Here is a 22,144-nt window from a genome sequence, read left to right as displayed (position 1 = left end):
AGGCCCTAAGACTGTCTTGTAGTCTTACCTGCACCCACATTGAAAAGTTAGCAACGTCTAGGTGGTCAGGTGACACCCCCCGAACTCCCCAAGGCCCAGACAACTTTCCCTATCCAGGCTGAGGAGACAGAGCTACAGGGCCACCCCAAAGAGGACAAAGTCTTTAGGGTTCTTCCCTCTGCTCTCTGAGTCTGCTAAGCCATAGCTGCCCTAACTCTTCAACAGCAGGCAGTTTCCATACTGGCTTCTCCTGGACCAAGACCTAAGCCTTTGTGTCAGGCCGAACCTTCCCCAGAAGGCAGATTAAACAGGGTTTTGGCACATGGTAAAGGCCTTCCAGGGCTGTTATTTCTGCTCTGCCTCCTACCTCGGCTCCCAGCCACTAAAGAGGTGAGAAGGCCAGAAACTTCTGTACCTCCACAGAGCACTTCTCCTTCCTTCCGTTCCCCTGGGGGAAGAAAACAGAACATGGTCCACGGTTGGGCCAGCTGAAGCCCCAGGGACTAGACTGTTACCTGGACCTGTAGTGAAAAACGGCAAGAGTGGGACAAACACACGCCTTGTTCTTACACTGGCATCTGTGACAACCTTGGGGCTCTCTCTTCCCAGAAGGTCTGGAGGGACCTCTTGCCCTCCTCACCCTCCAGCTGAAATGCCCTCTGTGCCCCTTCCCCAGCTCTGATTGCCACACTTCATCTGTGTAGTGCTAGGTGTCCCAGCCCTGGAAAGCACCTGAGAGTCTATGGTGTCTTTGCAGCTGATGGCCTGCTCTGGGCACCTGTGCCATCTCCCCACCCGCAGCAGCTCCCCCCAGACTCCCGTCTCTGCCATTCACAGACCTGTGGCTCCCTATGAGCTAAGAAGCCTGGCAATGTGAACAGGACTGGCCATCTCTGACCCTGGCCTGGGTAAAGCCCCCGGGAGGCCACTGGCTCTCTCCAGATGTTGGGCTCCCAGGATGGGGACTAGAGGATGTGTGTAGCGCTCACATGTCTGGATTCTACGGTTGGCACTTCTGACTAGGCAGGGGCTGCTCTAAGGCAGGAGCATCTCAGCAGGCCTTGTTGCCATTTTGTTCCTCACAACCTGCCCCCGGAGTGGGCTCTGCCCCTTCTCAGCAGCAACCCTGACAACCCTGGCCTGCTCAGCCTTCTAGATGGTGCTACGCACAAGAAGGCTTTCACAGGTGCAGGAAGCGTGGCTGTCCGGGAGGCTTTTACCCTTCCAGCCCCCATGGAAACCCTAAGGAAGAGGCTGATCCCAAGGGCAGGGATAATGTTTTATCCTACACTGTCTCCCTGGCTGGTAGGTGCTGGCACAACACGGGCCTGCTGGGTATGGATAGTTGCTGGGTGAATATAGGAAAAGAGCAAAGTAAATCCAGGTACCAGATGGGGACACATGGCCCATAAAAAGCCAAAACCCCAAGCTGGCATCCAGTCTTTCTGTGAGGCTAACCTGTGGGCATCAAAAGGCCCTTTGGCAGGCTGGGAGGAGGACACTCAAGAGTCCATTTCCCAGAGCAGATCCTGAGTGCCCACTTGAACCAGCTATGTTTTGAGTTTAAGGTTGTTTTGGCTTTTTCTTTTCTCATTTGAACTTGGAGTCTGTAATTAACCTCGCACAGGTTGCAGTCACTTTGTAGGTGGGAGAGAGGGGTGGGGAGGGGGCCCGGCCCACAGCCCGCCAGCAGCAGGGCAGAGGAAGACTTTGATGCCAGGCACAGTCTCCAGGTGTTAGCTGCAAAGGCGAGTGCTGAGTCTTAGTCATGAGGGGAGGGGTCATTAACCCTTTTAAGAGTCCAGTGTCCCTGCCCTTGGTTCTGGCAGTGGGGAGGTGGGGCCAGGCCTTCCCACCTGGGTTGCCTGGCCACAGTCTGTCTGTCTCACTCTCAGATCTCCGCACTCCACACCCACCGCCCACTGCTGAGAGGAATGAGGTCAAGCAGCAGCAGCAGCAGCAGCAGCAGCAGCAGCACTGGCCTCCAGGCTGGGCTGTGGGGAAGGAGCGGGTTGTTGTTCTGGGTTGCTATCTTTAATGAGGTGCTCTCTGGGGATGGCCTGTCACATAGATACAGGCCAGATGCTCGGGTCTGGCACTAGGTGGCAGGAAGCAAGAAGCCACCAGATACCTCACGGTTCAACTTAACACGGCATGAGATGTACCCTCAGGGTTTCTGGAACATGTTAGTCAGGGAAATCTTCGGGGGCAGACCTGAGGAGGCCTTCCTCTTGTCTTTACAGCTCCCAAAGGCCATCTCTCCACACTCTACTGTCCCCATCAGGATACCCTGGAACTGCTGGTGGAAGGGACCCCTGGGCTCCCCAGCCCAAGGAATGTGGGAATTGAGCCCAGAGGAAACTTGGTCTGAAGACAAAACAGAGGGGACCGTGCTCAGCAATCAAGAGCCTTCCTAGGCCACCAGCTGAGCACTGGTGTTGCTGTGTCACTGGTAGGGGTGGGAAGGCTTCTCATGTGCACAGCTTCCTATTGCTTTTATCCAATGTCTGTCATCTGTCCCGACGCCTGGGTGCTGGGCTTTTGAAGCCTCCTCTCGTTGAGGGGAAACACACCCAACCCTCAGGGGTGCTGCTCCTCCTCCACTGGGCCACAAAGCCAACCTGATAAAGTCTCCCCACTGTTCTTAATATCAGAAGAAGGCTGGAGACAACCTGACAAATTCAACTGAACAATGGACTAATAAGCAGCCATTAAAATGATTTATGGCTGTATCGCTTGACTTGTTAAAAAAAAAAAGTATTTTCCAGTGTGTTGTCTGAAAAGGGATCTAAGGCTTTAGAGAAAAATGTTTTGGAGGTGATATTTGAAAATATGAGCAGTGGGTTCTCTCTCTGAAGATAATTGAATTTATTTTAATGTGTTTTCCTTTTTCCTTATTGTGTTGTGTAATTTTTCTACAGCAAAATGTACTTCTTATGTAACCAAAGAATGGCTGAGGGGACGAACTAAGTCAGGGGGTTCTGGTCATTCCACGTATAGTTAAGTGCTATCTGTGTGAGGCCAAGGCCAGAAAAGCTGACCCAGCAAATGCCCAGTAAACACCATGAGCAGAATAGAAGACGAATGCCAGCTTTGGCTCTTGTCCTGACAGAACCCCCTCCATCCCAGGGACATTCCTCTGCTCGGTTCAGCTCTAGCCTCAAGACACTCTTGGGACACAATGTGATGGTCTCTGTACCCACACTCTAGCGAGACATTCTAGGCCCTGGGCATAAAATACATCCAGCTCAGAGGAGGTAGGTGCTGTGGCTGGGGCTGGAATTAGCTCAGTGGTGTCTGAAACCCTTTGAGGACAGTCCCTAGGTACCTGAGGTCTGCCACGTGAACAAACTGTGAACCTTGGGCCAAGTGACCCCAGAACACTGGTCCCGGGTCTTATGTCTGGAAGCCACAAAAGGAAAATCCGTGTCCTTTCAGATTAAGAGCTTAAAACACCAACACAACTGTCTGTCATCCCCAGTTCTTGAGTCTCCAACGCTTTCCTCTGCCACCTTCAGAACAAATCAGGGCTATCTTGGAGAGGTCCCCAAGCCTTGCCACAGAAAGCTTCCAAGGTTCTGGGCCCTGGAGTGGGGCTGCAGAGGTCCCCCGGGCACTGTTCCAAAGGTCATCTGTGTGCGCTCTTCTCTCCTACAATCTGAGCCACTGTGATAGATCCACCAAAGAACTTTCCAGGTGCAGAAAACTGAGCCTAGTGAGTATGCCTGGCCTTCCTTTTCGGGAGATTCTTCTGAGGAACTTCCAAAAGCTAGAAAACTCTCTGTAAAGACCATGGCATGACTCAGGCATGTGGTTATTCTTATGCTCTTGCCCTTTAGGCCGGTGCTGCCCAATGCTTTAAAACTGTCTAGTGGACACATAACACGTTAAAAAGAAAAATACAAGCCCAGTCCAGGTTTCCCATCCTGGCTGGTACAACCCTGTCACCTGAAGCCTTGCCTGTCTCTCCAACCCCTGCTCTCCTCAGCTTCGTAAGCTGTTAAGGCCTGTGAACTCTCAAGCTCACTGTCACCACCTCATGCTTGTTCTTTGGTTGATTGGTTGCTTACTGAAGTCAGGCTCCCCAAGTTTAGGACTGTCTAGCTTAGTCCCCAGCAAATGAACGGTGCCTGGCATGGAGCAGTTTGAATCATTCACTGGAAACGAATTGAGTTGGTGAATGCATGGATGGATGGATGGATGGATGATGGATGGATGGATGGATGGATGGATGGATGGATGGATGAACGTGGAGTGAGTGAACTAGTCGGGGTTGTTTAGAAGTGCACGAACTATCAAGAAGTGGCTAGTGAGACCCATGAGTTCCCACAGGATGGAGAGGGACCTTGGGATCTAAAACAATAGCCCGTGTTTTAACAGAGATGTAGGATGGCTTTGGAACCCTCAGTTCCTCAGACGCTCCAGTCCTGCCTGCTGGCTGCCTCTGTCTGGTGCATTCCTGGCCCGTCACCCTCACATGCTGCAGTGGGCCCTGGCTCACTGTACCTTCTTTGGCTGGGTCTCAAGTCACGAAGCAAGACAGCAGATTCAGCATGTCTTCTCCCTGCCAGATGTCATTCCCACCCCTTGGTGGCTGGCTGGGGTCAGGTTGGGAGCAAAGTGGCCCACGGGGATGGGGGATAAGGCTTCCTTGGTGTCAGAACTCTAGTAGGGAAAGTGGGTGCGTTAGAACCTACCAGAAACTTTCTATGTCCCAGTCACAAAGAAGGCAAAGCAGACTAACCTTGGTCAGCACTAGACCACGGTTAGATGACAGCTGTCCATCAACCGTAGAAAGACGCCGGTTGTGAGGCTGTGCTCCGGGTGTCTCCAGGCCCTGGGGTGTCCAGCGTTTGTGCACACTCTCCAGCACACGTGAAAGATGCAGATACAGATGGACAGCTTTCCCAGCCCTGTCTCTCAGTGCCTGCACTGTACCCAGACCCCTGCCCAGGTTTTAAAGTCTCCAGACGGTTCCCATTGACTCCCAGAGTTCGGAAGTATGATGTGTTTTCGGGAATCTGGCACAGGTGAAAGCATGGGGCATGGGGAAAAGAAGGATTCTGGGAAGGACTCCTACTTTGAGTCATGAAGTTCCAGAAGGTCCCACAGTATACTGATGCGCAAACTCTCTTGGCACAAAAGAGGAAGGAAGGGAGGGAAAGGAGGCCAGCCATGCATTTTAAAATGCCAGAAGCAGATAACTGGGAGGAAACGTTGTAACAAAAGGTTATAGATTCACTATTTTCAGAGCACTCTTGCAAATTCATAAGATGAGTACTAGGTCGAAAAACAGACTGCAGACAAGAACGAACAACTCCGAAGGATAAACACAATGGGCTGATACACTTAGAAGAACTGTTCAGCCGGCAACAGTCATCGAATAATGCAAATTACAACAACAAAGAGACGTTATCTTTTGCTTAGCTAATTGGTAGAGATTAAAGACGTGATAATGCCCCAAGATGGTGAGGGTGTGGAAAAAAAATAAAAAACAGACCCTGTCATTCAGCGGAGGAATGTGGATCGAAGTAGCCTTTTCCAAGGGGGGCAATTTGGCAAAATAAAATGACTTTCACGGGAATCATTGCTAAGAAAGATTGCACGGCCTTAGACTCAGCAATCCCACTTTTCAGAAGATTGCCTTAGGAAACAATTGAGGATAGTAATAATAACAGCTAACCTTTATTCCGCGCCCTCTGCCTGCCAGGTTCTGCATGCATTATCTCATACACTGCTTGCTGCCATCGCACAAGGCAGGAGCTGTTCTTTATCTTCTGTGGTTTATGGATGAGAAAAACTGAAGCAGACAAATTAGGTCAGTGACCTCAGGACCCAAAGCTAACAAGTGGCCAAACCTAGACTAGAACTCAGGCAGGATGTGTCCCTGGATGTGTGCAAAAGTGAAGCCACAAAGTGGGCCCTCAGGGGTTGATTTGTAATGGGAGAGAAGGGAGGGCATGCTAAGCACCTCCCAACAGCGGTAAGTTACATAAATTATGATACACCCACACAGGAATATTATGCAAGTGTGAAAAGTGATTCTGTGGAAAAATATTTGTGCTAATGCCAGGGAAATTTTTTGTATGCATGAAAGATCTCTAAAGGATATCAAAGAACTGATAAAATTAGTTACGCCCTGGCTATTCTGAGAAGCTAGAGGGAGATTTGTTTTATAAAATATATACTCTTCTTACCATTTGAATCATGTGACGATATTATGTATTAAAATATATACATCTGTGCACATATACACATGTAAGTTATGACATAGAACTTTATTCCCCAGAAGTACTATTGAGGATCCCACAGAAAAGGTTTGAAAGCCCTACATAGTCAGACCAAGGTAAATAAAGGCCCTTCCTGGACTGCATCCATCCATGTCTTCCCTGAACCAGCTCATCAGAGAACCCTTTTCTTAGCAATGATGTCTTCATCTCTCCAGACACTGTACTCTCTGTGAGTTAGGTTTTGAAAATGCTGTTTTTGATACTGAACACTGAGGTAAAGAAGTTGCATTGTTTCTTTAAGTGAAAGAATCATGTTACTGGTCCCATTGTGTTTAAAAATTGTGTGTGTGTGCGTGCATGTGCGTGTATGTGAGCACGCATGTGTCCGCATGCGTGTGTGCATGTGAGTATGTGTATGTATGCATGCGTGTGATTTCCAAGTACTGAAATAGTGGATGGTTTTGTTTGCTTCTGCCTACTCACCGGGTTTTATCATTTTCTAAACTGAACAAAATGACTTTCCCAGGTGTCTGTGCTTACACCTAGCCCAACAACACATTTTCAGAGAACGCATTCTTGCACTTTGAATCTGGTCTCTGCACCTTACTCTGATTTCCCTCCTACTTGTGAGCAAGCTTGGGGTAAGTTAGGAAGGAAAGTCTGCCTCTAGCAAGGCCTTTTGCAGTCTATAGTCTACTGTCAGGGCTCTGAGCCACAATAAAAGAAAGGATTGGTGACTGATGGTGTAGACAGGGCCAGCAAGTCCCCAGACACAGTTCCTGACGCTGGTAGACCCTCCCTTACACTAATGGGAGAACTCAAACCCAGGTCCCTCAGTAAGAAACGAGGCTCCAAAAGCAGACACCAACCTGCCACCTGCCCGACACACTGCAAACCAAAACACCCAGGTCTTGGCCTCAGCTCTGTGGTTGTGTGGTCTTGGTTGAGTTTCTGAACCTCTGAGTCAGCTCCACCCACACTGGAGTGTGACTCTTGCCACAAAGTTCAGGAATGAGTATACATGGAAAGTCACATGTCCTAGGAAGGGCCATCTCAGTGCAAATCATTATGTGACCCAGCAGGTAGGCCTGCATATCTTCCCCTTCCTGGGAACAAAGTCTCTCTGTCTCTCTGTCTCCGTGTATGTGTGTGTGTGTGTGTGTGTGTGTGTGTGTGTGTGTGTGTGTGTGTGTGTTTAAAGGTGGCATGGAGTGACCCACAGAGATGAAATATGGGAGTCTAGGTATGTGGGAACAGCCTGGGGTTTCAGACACAGGGGAGAAAGCCTGGAGCTTCCTGTCCAGGCCTGGGCCCACTGGCATAGCTGCCCTGCTTCACCTTTGACAACCCACTGCTCTGGCTCACGTTCCTTCAGCTCAGAGCGGCCTCCGCCTGCCTTACCTCCTCATTTCCTCCCACAGCCAATCCTTTTGCTCTTAGCAGCCTGAGACCTATCCCCAGGGCTAGGATGAGGGCTGCTCCTCTGGGCTCTACCACCCATACTAGAGTGGCAATGCCAGGTCACAGTGTCTGGAAGTGATAGCTAAGTCCACCATCTTGTCTTCCTGTGTCTTCTGGGCCCCTGGGTGGGGGAGAGGTGAGGAAATGGAGAGAGGAGAGACAGGAGTCAGATCTCAAACACTGAGGTCATGATCTGAATTTGAACCTCAGCTCCATTACTGACCCTCAGGGAAGTGACTTCACTCTCCTAAGCCTCAGTTTCCCTGTCTATAAATGGGTTTAAACACCGCAGTGAAGTCATGGGGTGGTGAAGGTTTTACAAGCGAATGTGAAGCTCTTGGTACCCTCCCAAGGACAGAGAAGTGCCCAGAAGTAGCAGGAACTTGTTCCCACTGAAGACTCTAAGTGCGGATGGGGTTGGACTAAAGAAAAATGCCAGGAGGGGTGACTTCTAGTCTCCCCAGTTCCAGCCTCAAGATGGGGACTCTTACTGCTCGTGCCTGGCTCTGTTCCCACCACCCCCACACTGACCTACCTGCCTTGTACCCCGCAGCTACCCGGCCCAAGCTGAAGAAGATGAAAAGCCAGACCGGCGAGGTGGGTGAGAAGCAGTCGCTGAAGTGCGAAGCAGCAGCCGGGAACCCCCAGCCCTCCTACCGCTGGTTCAAGGATGGCAAGGAGCTCAACCGGAGTCGTGATATTCGCATCAAGTACGGCAATGGCAGGTGAGCAGTACCTCTGTCCCACCAGCTCCAGAGTCACATCCCCAAGCCCAGCACAGAACCTAGTCACGTCCCCCTCCGTGCAACCCTTCCTTGCCACGCCCAGTGCTTCCCTGACTGTTGAGCCCTTGGGACCAGGCCTGCCCTGGCATTGCAGACCAATGGACAAGGATTAGGCAATTCCCAGGGTTGGGGATGCAGCTCAGCGGATAAAGTGCTTGCTTAGCGTGCACAAAGCCTTGGGTTCAAACCTAGCACCACATAAAACCAGGTGTGGTGGCACAGGCCTTTGATCCCAGCACTTGGGAGGTGGAGTCAGGAAGATCAGAAGTTCAAGGTCATCTTCGGCTACTTAGCAAGTTGAGACCTGTTTTAGCTAGATGAGACCCTGTCTCACAAAAACCGAGTAAAGCAATTTACGTGTCTGAAGGATGGAGGCCATTTGACTCTGAGCTGTCTTAACAGCAGAAGTCTTGTTTGTCATTCGTCTGAGAGACCCCAAATCTGGCAGTTTGAGGTGGAAGCCCCTGTTGGTGGAAAGTCTTTGGGGAGTCACATAAGACAAAAGGCTGGGGTCCTGACTTGACAAGTTGCCATTTGTGGAGAGCTTAGTAAGTGGGAAGAGACCGCTGACTGACATCAGGGGGTCTGCCTGCACACTCTGAGTCTTCAGGCTGGGAAAGATACTCACCACCATCCAGGCAAGGGGAGGGGGTGCTGGGAGAACCAGGACTCTAGGTCAGCTCCTACCTGTCTGCCACTAAACGCACTTCTATCCTACCTTTCTCTGTGGGCTCTGGAGTCTAGGTAGACTAAGGAACCCCTCAAGTCTTTTCTGCCCTCACTCCCCAGAGTAGCCTGCAACCACCCACTTCAGAGATATCCACAAAATGCAAACTAGGCTGTCTATTGCTTCAGAGAACATCAGCCTACCCACAACAGAAAGTGTTAGGTACAGGCTCAGGCTGCCCCTATCACACCTCAGAGGCCTGCAACCTGAGTGGAGATGTGGGGTTCAAGAGCTTGGCTTTGCCTCCCTTCTCCTTCCAAGACTCAAACCAAAGGAAAACCAGTTACTCGAGACAAAGACAGAAAGTGGCCCAGGCAAAGAGCCATGCAGGACGGGTTGAGATAAGAGGTCTGTGGCTACAAATAAGAAGGCTAACTCCTGAGGGAGTTACGGTAGTTAGAAAGGTGGGGAGGTTTGGGGTAGTGTCCCTCTGTGTCCCCTCTCTATAACACTGGCAAGAAATTCAGCCTAACCAACCAGGTACCCCCACTCCTCCTCACCACCCCACTATAGTCTTGGTACCAGCCTAGAAGAACTAGTAGACAGGCCTCACGGAGCTAGGGCTGGAGCAGGCACCTCCTCGCACCCCAGCTTCTCTCTGAGTCTACAAAGCCAGGGAAGGTGCTGGCCCTTGACCTCTTGCCCTGCTTCCAACATGGCACTCAACTGCCATCCCCATCTCACCAGGCCTGGCACCACACTGTCTCATACCCTGCCTTACGATACACACACACTCACTCGCACACTCACGTACTCACGTCACTTCACACACACACACACACACACACACACACACGTACGCACGCACGCACGCATGAATGCATGCGCGCGCACTCCACTCTGCTGAGGCACCACCAGTTCCCGTCTTTCTTTGGTCACTTTAGCCTCTCCCTCTCTCCCTCCCAGCAGACTACCCTGCCCAAGCCTCTTCTGAGCCAGGATCCCTGGCTACTGCCTCCTCCCCAATTCCAGCTATTGTCTGTCTCCCTTGTTCCTTCCACTTCTGTGCAAGTCACCTCAGGCCCCTACTCCACACCTCTTATCCTCTGGACACACTGCCTTCCCCAAGGCAGCCAGCTGATCACAGCCCAGCCCCTCCACCCCATGACTTCTGGGCTCCCAAGTCTGGGCCTCCCGGCTGTGACACCGGCTGCCTCTCCCTGTGGCTTCTCAGCTGGCCCTCCTGTGAGTCAGACCTCCCTGATTCCACTGGTGCTGGGCTTTCCCGCATCTTAGCCTTCACTGCTCTCTCCCTCGGCGCCAGTGGGTGATGCCCCCCTCTTATGGTTCTGCCCCTCTGAGACCCCAGGCCTCCAGCTGTAGGCAATGGTGGCAGTTTCACCCAAGTTCCACATTGTGCTGCCAGCTGGGCCCCAAACACCACTCCTAAGGGGTCTCTGACTCAGAATGCTCCCACCAGCCCCTCCACCCCACCCTCACTACCCCAGCTGCTGGTCGTCCAGCTCCTCTGCTGCGCACACCCGCCCCCCCCCAGCACCCGCCCCTTGCCACCTCTGCAGGTGGACCTGACTTCCCTGCCCTAAATGTTTCTTACCTTCTCCCCTCCTAGCTTCTCATCCTCTCCTGCCTTACTCTCGGACACCTTTTGGGCCCCAGGACCCTTTGTGAATTAATTCATGCAACTAACCTGTGGGTATAGAGTATTGGCTGTGTGTCACGCACTCTGCTAGAGGTTCGGGAGACACTGGTGAATAAGACAGCTGTGGCCCCTGCCTTCATGAGGCGCTGGCCAATTTCCAGCATAGAATCTGGTATAATGATTTTATAGATATAGATGTATAAAATACATTATATGTGTATTACATATAATTATTATATATATAATAATAGCCTCCACCTGTTTTTCAGAGAAAAAAAAGTTGATCAGTCTTGCACCCTGTTTGGCTTATGATTCTAGTTCTTGGTCCCTTACAAATGATCCTTTCCAATCCAGACCCCCATGAGATCATCCCTTCCTTATCTGACAGCCTTGGGATCCTCCCTCCTTGCTGGCCTAAACATCACACCACCCTGCCGATCCGTCCCAACTAGAGGCCCAATTCCTGATCTTTCCTTTCACAACCCTGGACTTGGGCCCAGGCTGTCCCCTGTACTAGGAAAGTTGCCCCTCTTGTCCCTGGCACAGCCCGCCAAGGCCCAGCGTGAACGCTGTGGGAATATCTATCTGCACGAGCCCACCAGTCAGCTCATGGCCCCTGACAGTACTTTAGACAGTTCATCTTACCACTGAGCAATCTATCACTGCTCCTCACGGAAGCGTCTGCCCCACATCCCCCTGCTCCCCTATAAGCCTGGAAGCAGAGATCCACAGTCAGTGTGAGACTGAGAAGAACCTCCCAGGGCTGGCCCTTCTCTCCTGCGTGTGAGGTCATCCCTCAAGAGGTTGAACAGGGGCCCCTATGGATGGTCCAACCTTCTAAACAACTTACTTTCTGGTAGGGCCTCAGATTCATCTGACACATGGGTGACTTAATCCAGAGACAAGGCCTAGTCAGATCTTTCCCTGGGTGGCAGACATGGCCCCTCCCCCACATGCTGCCTTCTGAAATGGCCATCCCTGGTTCCACCTGTCCTGTTAGCTGTGGAGGAGGAGGCCATGACAGGGAACTTCTCATTACCTGTGACCAAAGTGACTTCAAGAGAACTTCCCACTCTCTTACTGAGTGAGATGCTCACTAGCAAGGGAGCCAGAACCACGCACAGAGCTAGGAGTCTCCTCTCTGAGGAACCTTTCTCTCCTTCCTCCCTGAGTTCCTCATGCTCTACCTGCCCAGGCTACATCCAGCGTTGGCATCTCTGTTTGCTGGCAGAGACCGTCTTCCCGACAGGGGCTGACTGTCTGTCTCTGTGCCCGCCAAACTGCATTGTCATCCAGGCCTTCCCGAGCCAGGAGAACACTTGCCCCCCGAGCCCAGGGCACGGGCCCTCCCCTGCAGAACCGCCTGTTCCCTTATTTATGAGGGGCAGGCTGAGACAGGCCCCTCAGGCAGGCAGGGGAAGTAGGCACTGAGGAAGGTGTGGGGCTGCCCAGATCCTGTCCTTGCCAGCAGAGAACCAGCTAGGGAGGGTGGGACAGCTCCCTTTGCAGGGGCAGACCTGGGTCAGCAAATTGATGGGGTGGCAGGAGTGTGCACCCTGCCTGCCTTCCAGGAAGGCAAGAAGAAAGCCCTGGATCCTAGGGACTCCAGATGGACCTGTGGGTAAGGAGAGACCCAGCAACTTCAGGCCTGAGAGCCCAGGGCCACTCCCAGCTGCAGCTCTGGATCCTGTTTCCCTGAGATCTCTGGGGCCCCTGTGGATCAAGATGCCTATACCTGCTGCACCTGAGAGTTGTCTCCTCTTTCTTGTCCAAAAGGGGAGCCTTTGCCAAGCCCTGATGCTCATTGATCCTGGTCTTATGCGCCCTTGGGTGGGAGTCCTTCCCCCAAGTCTGTACTGCTGCTTAGATGTTCTGCCTTGTCCTACTACAAATGGCATCGTATGAGAAAAGTTCCTTTTAGTGCAGCTGTGGGTGACCATGAAGATCTTGCTGGCTCTAGGTCCCCTGTGCACAAACTCTTCTGCCCTCAGCTAACACCATCTCCCACCCCCACCTATCCAGCATGCAGGAAAGTGAGGAGAGCTTTGTCCCGGGGAAGTGGGATGCTGTGGTTATCTAATTAGGTTGAGCTGGGAAGCAGATACTCGCTTGGTCAGAGGGGCCTCGGGAGCTCTTCTTAATGAAGGAAACTAGTTGATAGAGGAGGGCCATGGGCAGGCACGCGCCCAAGGAGAAACCCAGCGCGAACCAGGAATGGTAGGGCATATAGTTAAGCCACCGTCATCACACTGGCAAGGCCAGCGCCACTGCAGTAAGGTCCATCAGTCTGCACCAACCTCAAGGGAATCTGGGAATGATATGCTTGAGAAGAGGCCAATTCCAAAACCAAGAGGGAAGTGCTCTCTGCTCAACTCTCCCACCATTCCTGTCCCCCATCCCCACACCAATCCTTATCCCAGCAGTATCACGGCTCTCTTTTGCATCCCTGGGGCTTAGACAGAACAGTGGCAGCCTGGCTATACCCTGCACACACTCCAGCCAGCTGTGCACATGCAAGGAATCTGGGTTTTGACCCCTCACTAAAAAGAAGAGGAAGTCACAGCATGGCACACTATGTCCTTTCTCAGGTCCCTAGCTTTATCCTGAGCACTTTCTAGACCCCAAAGAGCATCATCAGTTTCAGGAAGGGTTGGGATCTGTGAGCAGAGCCTTGCAGAACCAAGGCAGGGAAGCCTCCAGGAGGAAGCAAGGTTTAGTCGGTTTTTCAGAAAGCAGACGAAGCCAGATGCTCTGGAATCACAGCTTGGGGGAAGAGCTGCTAGGACCTTGCCACTCAAGTGAGAGACTGGAGGAAGAGGCTAGCCCTAGCTTCTGGTGTGTTCTCTGGCCTCAGCTCCTGGTCCACCTCTGCTCTGCCTTGCTGAGTGTCTACCCGCAATCCAAGAGCCTTCTAAGACTGAGTTTGCCCGTACATTAGAAGAGAATACCCTAATTAGCCCTAAGGCTCTAGACCCTGGAGTACATGGTTTCCAGCATTTGGGAGGTGCTTGCTACACATCTGAGGATGAAGTTAAACAAAAGCCTCTTGGAGAGGCTACAGAGCGCCTCTCAATGGCAAGCCTGAGTCAACAGTAGCAGAAAGACGTGGAGTGGTACCATGGATTGATACAATTGCCATGGAGCTACCAGATAGATGCTCTCCCTGGTGTCCGGGACTCAGAGTGCATGCTGCTGCTCTAGGAGAGCATCCAGATGGGCTCACTTATAAACAGTAGGGATGTGTTTAGCCCATAGATGTAGAGGCTGGGAATTCTAAAATCAAAAGTATGAGGGCCTTCTCTAAACGTGTCTTCTTGACCTGCTTGTACCATTGCAGTGGGGACACCAGTGGACTTCAGGAAACACGTTCAAACCATAACCCTGAATAGTGACAATCTCCTACTTCTATGGATGGCAAAGGCAACTGGGAATGAGAGATGTGACCACATCATGTCCCTAAGGGCCCTGGCATTCTTCCCCCAAGAAAAAGTGGTACAGAGAAACCCAGCCCCGAGAAAAAAGATGTGAGAATTCATAGTTAGAACATGTGTGCTTTGGCTGGATGTGTTGTCCTGAGGGTTCAAGTCTCCTCCTGTTCCAGGGTTCAGTGTATCACCTGCACTCCAGAAAAAAAAAAAAAAAACGGTCTGAGGGACCTTCTTCTCGCCCAGCCTATACAGCCATGGTGGTTCTTTGAAGTGACCACTCAGTGACCACTGATAAGGTCCACCGGCCCTGGCTCACACCTCTCTCCCTCTTTCCTCTCCCAAACCCAGAAAGAACTCCCGACTGCAGTTCAACAAAGTGAAGGTGGAGGATGCGGGAGAGTATGTCTGCGAGGCGGAGAACATCCTTGGGAAGGACACCGTGCGGGGCAGGCTCCACGTTAACAGCGGTAAGTGGCCCTCGAGAAAGGGAAGGGTCCCGGATGGTGAAGGGTTGGCAGAGCCGATGGGCTGCCCCCTCAGGAGACCGGCACATGATCTGTCTTGCGCTCAGCTCCCCTCCCTCCTGCTGCTGCACATCTACCCCAAGATCTCAGCCAATTCGGAGAAATGCAGTCAAAGCATAAATGTTTAGTTTTGTTATCTGGGCCTGGAAGAGCCTCCAGCTCTCATTTTAAATACCCTGAAAACTAAATATTTTGAAATCAAGAGGTGGGGGTGGGGGGAAGGATATTTTTAGAAGGCAATTACGGGAGGCTGGGTTGTCAGGAGCAAGACTAGGGAGAGACAGGCCTGGGGTGGGTGTGAGCTGCGTGTCTGTTGCCAGCTGCATCGTTGGGCACCTGAGCCAGGCCTTGGGGAGGCTTGAGTACCTGGGGCCTGTGGGCAGCCTCCATTTAAGGATAACAGACCCAGCTCACTGACTGTGTGCCCACTTTGAAGACTTAGAAAAGAGGGCCTCAGAACTGTTTGGCTTGCTGGCTCACAGTGTCTGGCCCAGTGTCACAACAGAGAATCTCTTTCTGCTGGGTTGTCAGGCCTGGCTTTGGGACCTAGAAAGTGTCCCCTCTCCTCCCTGCCTATGCTGGGCACCGACAGACTGAGCCTACCGTGTAGGGCTTGCTGTTCACCACGCCCTGCCCCTGGCATAGGATCTGACCCTGTGTATGTTGCCCCCTGACTACATTGCCACTGCACAGCCTTGAAGTGCTCCCCAGACCCAGTGCTGACTTAAAGGGGATCCTGACACATTGCCAAAGCCACAGCCAGAGCTGATCTGTCTGCCCTGTGCTCACTTCTCGGACTCTCATGCCTCTGAGTCTCCATATCCTGGGCAGTATGTTTTCTAGATCTTTCTCATATCTGTCCCTTCCACTCCATTCCCAATCTCAAGGGTAGCCACCGCTCAGACTTTGTCCCTAATTCACAGGTGTCAGAGCAAGGGACTTCTAAAGTGCCTGCTTGAAGCCACACCCTTCCCAAGGACCTCCACAGGAGGGCTTACTCCTTCCCATCTGGCCCCAAGATCAGGTCATTCCCTGATGAGCTCAGTCTTCTTCATCAGTCCCCATCCGTACCCTTTCAAGCCCCCGGCAGCCTTCCTCCTTGACTTCCTACAATGTTACTCTGGGTCCAAACCCAGTTCTGGGCTACCTCTTGATCCCTCCCCATGGTTTGGTGGCATCTCTTAAATTCCATACTGTTATTGGATTTGATCTGTACTTTGACCTCCCAGCTCAGGAAGAGCCTCGGGGAAGGGACAAGAGCAGGGATGATGCTGGCCCCTGAGAATTTGCTGAGCCAGACTCAGTCTGCGTTGTCTTGTGTACTCTTCTTTGGGAGGGGCTCAGAGAGGTTGTGTATTTTGCTCAAAGTCTAACAGCTTGCTACTGATAGAGCTCTACAGTGAGAAAGTCATTAGTAAACTCGGTCTTGACCCTCTGTGAGCCTGTTTACTGCCCTGGCCTCGGGGCCTAGCACAATGCCTACTACAATAGGTAGCCAGTAAATGTTATATTAAAGAAATTACAACCTAGGGTTAGGAACGCAGTTCAGCAGGAGAGCTCTTGCCTAGCATGTACAAGGCCTGAATTTCAATATCTTTGTTGTTGTTTGTTTATTTTTTGAGACAGGGTCTCTCTACATAGTGCTGGCTGTCCAGGAACTCACTGTGTAGACTAGGATGGCCTTGAACTCACAGAGATCCACCTGCCTCGGCCTCCTAAGTGCTGGGGATAAAAGCTACCATATCCTGCTTTCAATATCATTGGGCCTTTGTGGCCTCCTCCATGTCCCGGCCTGAAAATGGTGACAGAGGCCAGTACCTGGGTCCAGTGGTTCTCAAGCTGCCCCACGGGATGTACCTTGGCTTAGCACCTGCCACCTCCACTGCAGTGGGCAGACAGTCCCTGATCTGTCTTGAACTTTGCATTTCTCATTTATTAATGAGGACTCCTGGTTAGAACTGACAAGTATCCAACTTGAAATGACCCTAAGGAAACCACATATTCGCTCACGAAACTAGGAAGTCCAAAGGTCATGCCGGCTCCAGATAGAAAAGATTCAAGAACTGGGAGTGGGTTGGTTTCTTCCTTTTCTACTATGAAACAGCATCTCCCGTGTTTAGAGAGTGAAGCAGAAAGAGATGGCACCTGTCTCCGAGAGTCCCACATCAGCCAGCCCCCATCTCTGCATCCTCCCGGGGGCGGGGATGAGAAGGTATTCTTATTCATCCTGCTGAGGTCACATGCACACATGGTCCTGTTGTCGTGTTCAGGTAGACGGAGCACCATCTTTGCCAGGCTTATCTGTGTGCAGAAGAACAGTAAAGAGGCAGAGCACCCTGAGTGATGGCCCTGTAGGAGACAAAGCGAGATATCTCTTTGTGAGACAAAAGGAGCAGGGAGGGTTCCTGCGCAGAACGCCGCTGCAGCTGTGCCCTCGCCAATGCGCAGGGCCAGAGTCTTGAGGGTCTGACTCACCAGGAAGCTGCAACCACAGACATGAATGACTCCTCAGCCTGCAGCATGCCAGTCTTCCATAGGCTTCAGAAGCAGGTAGTGCACTGGGCTGAGCGTAGGATCTCATGCAGAGATGGAATCCCAGCAGCCCACAGGCTTCAATGCCTCTTGCCCCTGCAGCCTGGTGTGAGAGCAGAGGCCCAGGAGGAGCAAGAGCTCCGACATTTGCGCTGGTTCCAAGCTCTGTGACCCATGCAAGTGCCTTCCCTTCCTGAAGCTCAGCTTTCCTCCCTTAGGCTGAGTTACGTGTGTTAAGCTTCTCCTGGACTCCTGGGATTCTGGACTTGCTGCTGAGGCTGCTATCTGCACCTCACCCACACACACACTCATGCATCCTTGCATATACTGTACTCTTTGCCTGGCTGCTGTGTCTAGTCCACAGCAGGCAAGATGACTCTTGATGTAGAGATGTGGTCATAGCTGATTTCCCAAGCAGAGATGCGTGGATTCCGTGTTTACTAGTGAAACCCAGCAGATCTGCAAAAACCACACCCTGAGGAGGGGGGTGGAGGGTGGGCAGCGGGGAGCTGAGCCTGCCTCCAATGACTCATCCCAAGGTGGGTTTGTGGGGCCCTGCCCAGGCCCCAGGGAAGTAGGGCCACAGGGGCAGGGTAGGGCGTCAAAGGGCATCATCCCACTCTTGGATGGCTACCTACCTCTCCACTAGGGTAGAGCCATAGTTGTCTTTCCCAGATCGGAGCAGGCCCTCCGGAAGTGGCAGCTCTGGATCTCAAGGGAGCTTCCAGACTCCCTGGGCTGACAGGGAAAAGGAGTCTACAGACACAGACAGAGCTTGGAACAAAACAGTCTGCATAGTGCAATCCCCTTCTGCCTTACAGAAACCAGCAACCCTGTCCCAAGTGAAAGGGAACTGACCCAGGATACCAAGCACAGGGCAGGCAGCTTTGTCATGAGGTGTAGGCATGCGGTAGAGGCCTCTGGGCAAGGGAGTAGCTGGTTGAACACATCTGCACATGAACACACTAACACATGGGTTGTATTCAGCCTGACCCCGCTCTGAGTTCCAGAAAGACACAGCCTTGATTATCAACATAGAAATGACTGACAGGAAGGTAGAGTCCTCAGCCTGAGAGCATGCGCCTCTCCTAACAAAGTAGGGGGAGGATGAACACCTGAACTAAGAGAAAGGGAGCCTTTTGCACAGCAAAATACACAGCTGCACAGCTGAATAGCTCAAGGAAGTGGGTCTGGACCTTCAAGAGGGGCGGAAGGTCTGCCGGTGCTAAAAGCAGGATAGCGCTGCAGCCTGGACAGCAGAGAGGAGGGAATCAGTGCTCCCGCTCAGCCTCTGTCCCATCTCACCTTCCTCCGAAGGTCTGAGACAACATGCACCATGACACTCATGGCAACTACGCCCTGGGTTTTCCCCTTCTGGTCATGTTTTTAATTAATTTTTTTAGATGTAATTTGTATACCATAAAATTTGTCCTTTTAAAGTATGACTCAGTGGTTTTCAGTATAGTCACCAGCTTATGTAACTATCCCCACTAATTCAGAACATTCTCATCATCACCCCAGACATGTCATGTGTGTTAGCAGTCACCCCCCACTTCTCCAATCCCACGACTACTACTCTTGCTTTCTGTCCCTGTGGATTAATTTATAGTAGACATTTTGTACAAGTATAACCATAAAGTAAGTGGCCTTACCGTATCTTAAGGCCCATCCATGCTGGAGCATGGGTGAGTACATTCCTTTTATGGTGAAGTGATATTCTAGTGTGTGAATGGATGACATTTTATTCATCCATTTAATAGTTTGAATTATTGAATCATTTGGATCACTTCCACATCTGGGCTGATGATTAATGCTTCTGCGGACATTCATGTTCAGGTGTTTGTAAGCACACAGGCTTTCAGTCTTGAGGATACACCCATGAGTGGAATTTCTTGAGTGTATGGTAACTCTGGGAATTTAACTTTTTTCTTTTTTTTATCAAAGAACTCCCAGAGGCCAGGAGGTAGTGGTGCACACCTTTAATCCCTGCACTCGGGAGGCAGAGGCAGGTAGATCACTGTGAGTTCGAGGCCAACCTGGTCTACAGAGCAAGTTCCATGATAGCCAGGGCCACACAGAAAAACCCTGTCTCAAAAAACTAAACAACCAAAAAAGAACTCCCAGACTAGATGTCTAAGCAGCCACACCACTGTACATGCCTACCAGGGGTGCCTCAGGGTTCTGGTTCCTCCATATCCTCTCTGCCACTGGCTATCTTCTGGATCTACATTCTAGCCATCTTAGTAGGGATGAAGAGGGAACTCATTGTAGATTTGACTTCACATCCCTAACAACTTCTCAGCAACATTTGCAAGAGAGAGGAGAAAAGGTATCATTCATTCCCCGGGCTGAAGGACACTAGCCTATGCTCAGGGAAGCAGCAGAGGGTACTTCCCCTCAAGAATCAGATATGCGTTTGTTCATTCTGTCAACCATGTTACGCCCCTATTCTGTGTCAAGCATTTGGTTAGATGCTGGGGTTTAGTGAAGCGTGACAGGTGGCTGTGCCCCAAGGAGCCAGGGTTCTAGTGATTCGGAGCTAGTAATGGCAAACTTGGTTCCTTGATCAGTGTAGAATAAACACTACCAGCAGAAGCTTGTGCAGTGAGCATAAAGATTGCATCCGTCCTGAGAAGCCAGAAGAGGCTGCACTGAGACGCTGGTATCTGAGAGGCCCTGGGCAGCAGGGCACCTGGCTTGTTAGAAAAGCTGAAATGAGTGTGGTTAAAATATTCTGAGAGAACAGGATTTAAAAACACGGCAGAAACGGGGTGAGGCCCAGATAAGACCTAATGAAAGGCGGAGGGCTTTGTTCTAACCACCAAGGGACACCACCAAAGAGCCCTGATCGTGGAGGGATTGGCATAATTTACATATTCTAAAGACTGCTGTGGCCGCTGGAGTGAAGGCAAGGGTGAGGCAGGAGGACCAGCAAGTAGGTCACTCAAGGAAGATGTGACGATGACCTGGACCTGGGGAGGACGTAGGAGGCATGGGTCAAGCCTCTTGAGGTGATGGAAGAAGTGTCCTTGAGGATAAATGGCAGTAAAGAACAAAGAAGAAAGGAAAAGATGCTCTCTGGGACCTTGGGGCTCACAGGCACAGGGAAGAGACGGGAAACTGGGAGGCCACTTTAGACATACTGGATTTGGGGTTGCTGTGAGCATCCCAGTAGAGAGGTAAGGGAGCAGCCTTCTCACTTAGAATCCCTGCCACCTTTGCTGTTCCAAATACAAAAGACCAGTGGCAAATACAGATGTGCTGGCAAGCGGATAAGAACATGCTACCTTGGGACCTACCAGGACAGCTATGCCAAAGTGGCTTGGGAAGGTCTTACCATGGCAGAGGAGGTAGACAGGCCCTTGGCCACTATTCCCTGACACCTCTCTGAGCCCTGGCATCAGCCCCGTGATGTGGTATTGGCAGCCCAGACTCAGTGCTCCACAGCTGGCGTCCCATCTCTCTCCAGTGGTCCCTGCCACCCTAGCAGCCCCACTGCAGTCCACTACAGTCACAGAACGACAATGAGGACCGGCAGCAGGAGGTCTCTGTCACCATTGCTGCAGAGGAGCCATGCTGGGCCTGGCAGATCCGGGCCAAGATTCCTCTGGCTTAGCCAAGGCCCCTGGGAGGCCCCAGGCTGCGGTCCACATTCATCTGCTCACGTCAAGCCTTGGTGCTGACGTGCTCTTTCACAAGGGACAGGGGATCTGGCAGGAATACACAGCTGCAGCTCTAGAGAGGGACTTGGCCATTCTCTCCTCACTCCTCCTTGGAGGTGTAACCAAAGGGCAAGACGGGTCTAGGGTCTGCCTAGGGTTGAACTTTATAACTTGCAGACATGGTCACCGCACTGTGTCTCTTCTGTTAGTTTTCTGTCCCTTTCTTAGTTTTCTGGGTCTCTGTGACCCAGAAGTGGAGCAAATGCCAGTTCAAAGCTTTCTCTCTCTGGCCAGCATGTGGGTCCCAGCTGGGTTTGTGGTGGAGCCCTGAGGAGCCCTCCGTAGGGGTGGGTGGGGCCTGAGATGCCAACTCTGCAACAGGGATAGGGTGGAGGGGAAGGCGGGAGCTGGCCCTACCCGCTGAGTTTTATCTGCGAGCCCCTGCAGACATATACAGAGGCTGTGCTGTGTGTATACTCCAGTCCCCCACGCTCCATCTGTCTCCCTACATGTCTAAACACTGAGGGTGCCAAGCGCCTGCCTGCTCCATCCTCCTCCTCTCGCCTCCTCCCCATTGCCGATGCGAGCAATGGAGGCTGCCACCCCGGAGGAGATAAGGGTAGCCAAGGTGGAGTGAGACACTTCAGTGGGGGACCATCCCTGGGCAGGAGTCGAAGACCCTGAGAGCCCCAGAGCAGGGACTCCTCCTAGTGTCCCATCCTGGAAAGTCAGTGTGGAGGGTGCCTTATAGAAGAGGTTTTTGCGTTTAAAGCCAGCTTTCTGGACACCGTCCCCTGATAAGGGAGCAGTACATTCATTCTTTTCATTGTTTCAGACAAGCCTGATCCATCAGGTTGGCAACCTGAGCCCAGCCTTTCTCCCCACAGCTGTTCCCTGCTCCCGTCCCTCTCCGGCTACATCGCCCTGAAGTTCAAGATTTATAGTTTAGGCTGTCAAAGGTCTGGAAGGCTCCCGCCACAGGCAACAGCTGACAAGGAGGGGAACATGAGGGAGACACCGAACATTTCTAGAGACAAGACATGGTAGCCTTTATAACATCCCAGGCCTGGGAACAAGAAGGAAAAGTGTGGAAGCGCAGTTCCTCCTGCTCCCCATATACACAGCCACCTTCTCGGAGCTCAGAAAATGACAGCATCTGGAAGGTGTTATTTCCCTGAGTTCCCAGGTCCACAAT

The 22,144-nt window shown here is 51.8% G+C and overlaps 1 protein-coding gene across 3 annotated transcripts in view; it reads left to right on the top strand.

The window, feature by feature from the left end:
* Nrg2 (neuregulin 2) overlaps nucleotides 1-22,144 on the top strand; it is a 185,854-nt gene that overhangs the window by 138,360 nt on the left and 25,350 nt on the right. For all 3 annotated transcript variants that reach the window (XM_026783450.1, XM_026783449.1, XM_013349395.2), the window contains exons 2-3: nucleotides 8,245-8,416; nucleotides 14,580-14,698. In XM_026783450.1, the coding sequence (XP_026639251.1) occupies nucleotides 8,245-8,416; nucleotides 14,580-14,698 (291 nt within the window). The remainder of the gene's footprint in view (nucleotides 1-8,244; nucleotides 8,417-14,579; nucleotides 14,699-22,144) is intronic.

The sequence above is a fragment of the Microtus ochrogaster genome, chromosome 18, assembly GCF_000317375.1.
Source record: "Microtus ochrogaster isolate Prairie Vole_2 chromosome 18, MicOch1.0, whole genome shotgun sequence".
In the NCBI taxonomy this organism is placed as follows: Eukaryota; Metazoa; Chordata; class Mammalia; order Rodentia; family Cricetidae; genus Microtus; species Microtus ochrogaster.
Note: the sequence above shows the minus strand (reverse complement) of the source record. Positions and strands in the feature narration are given on the sequence as shown.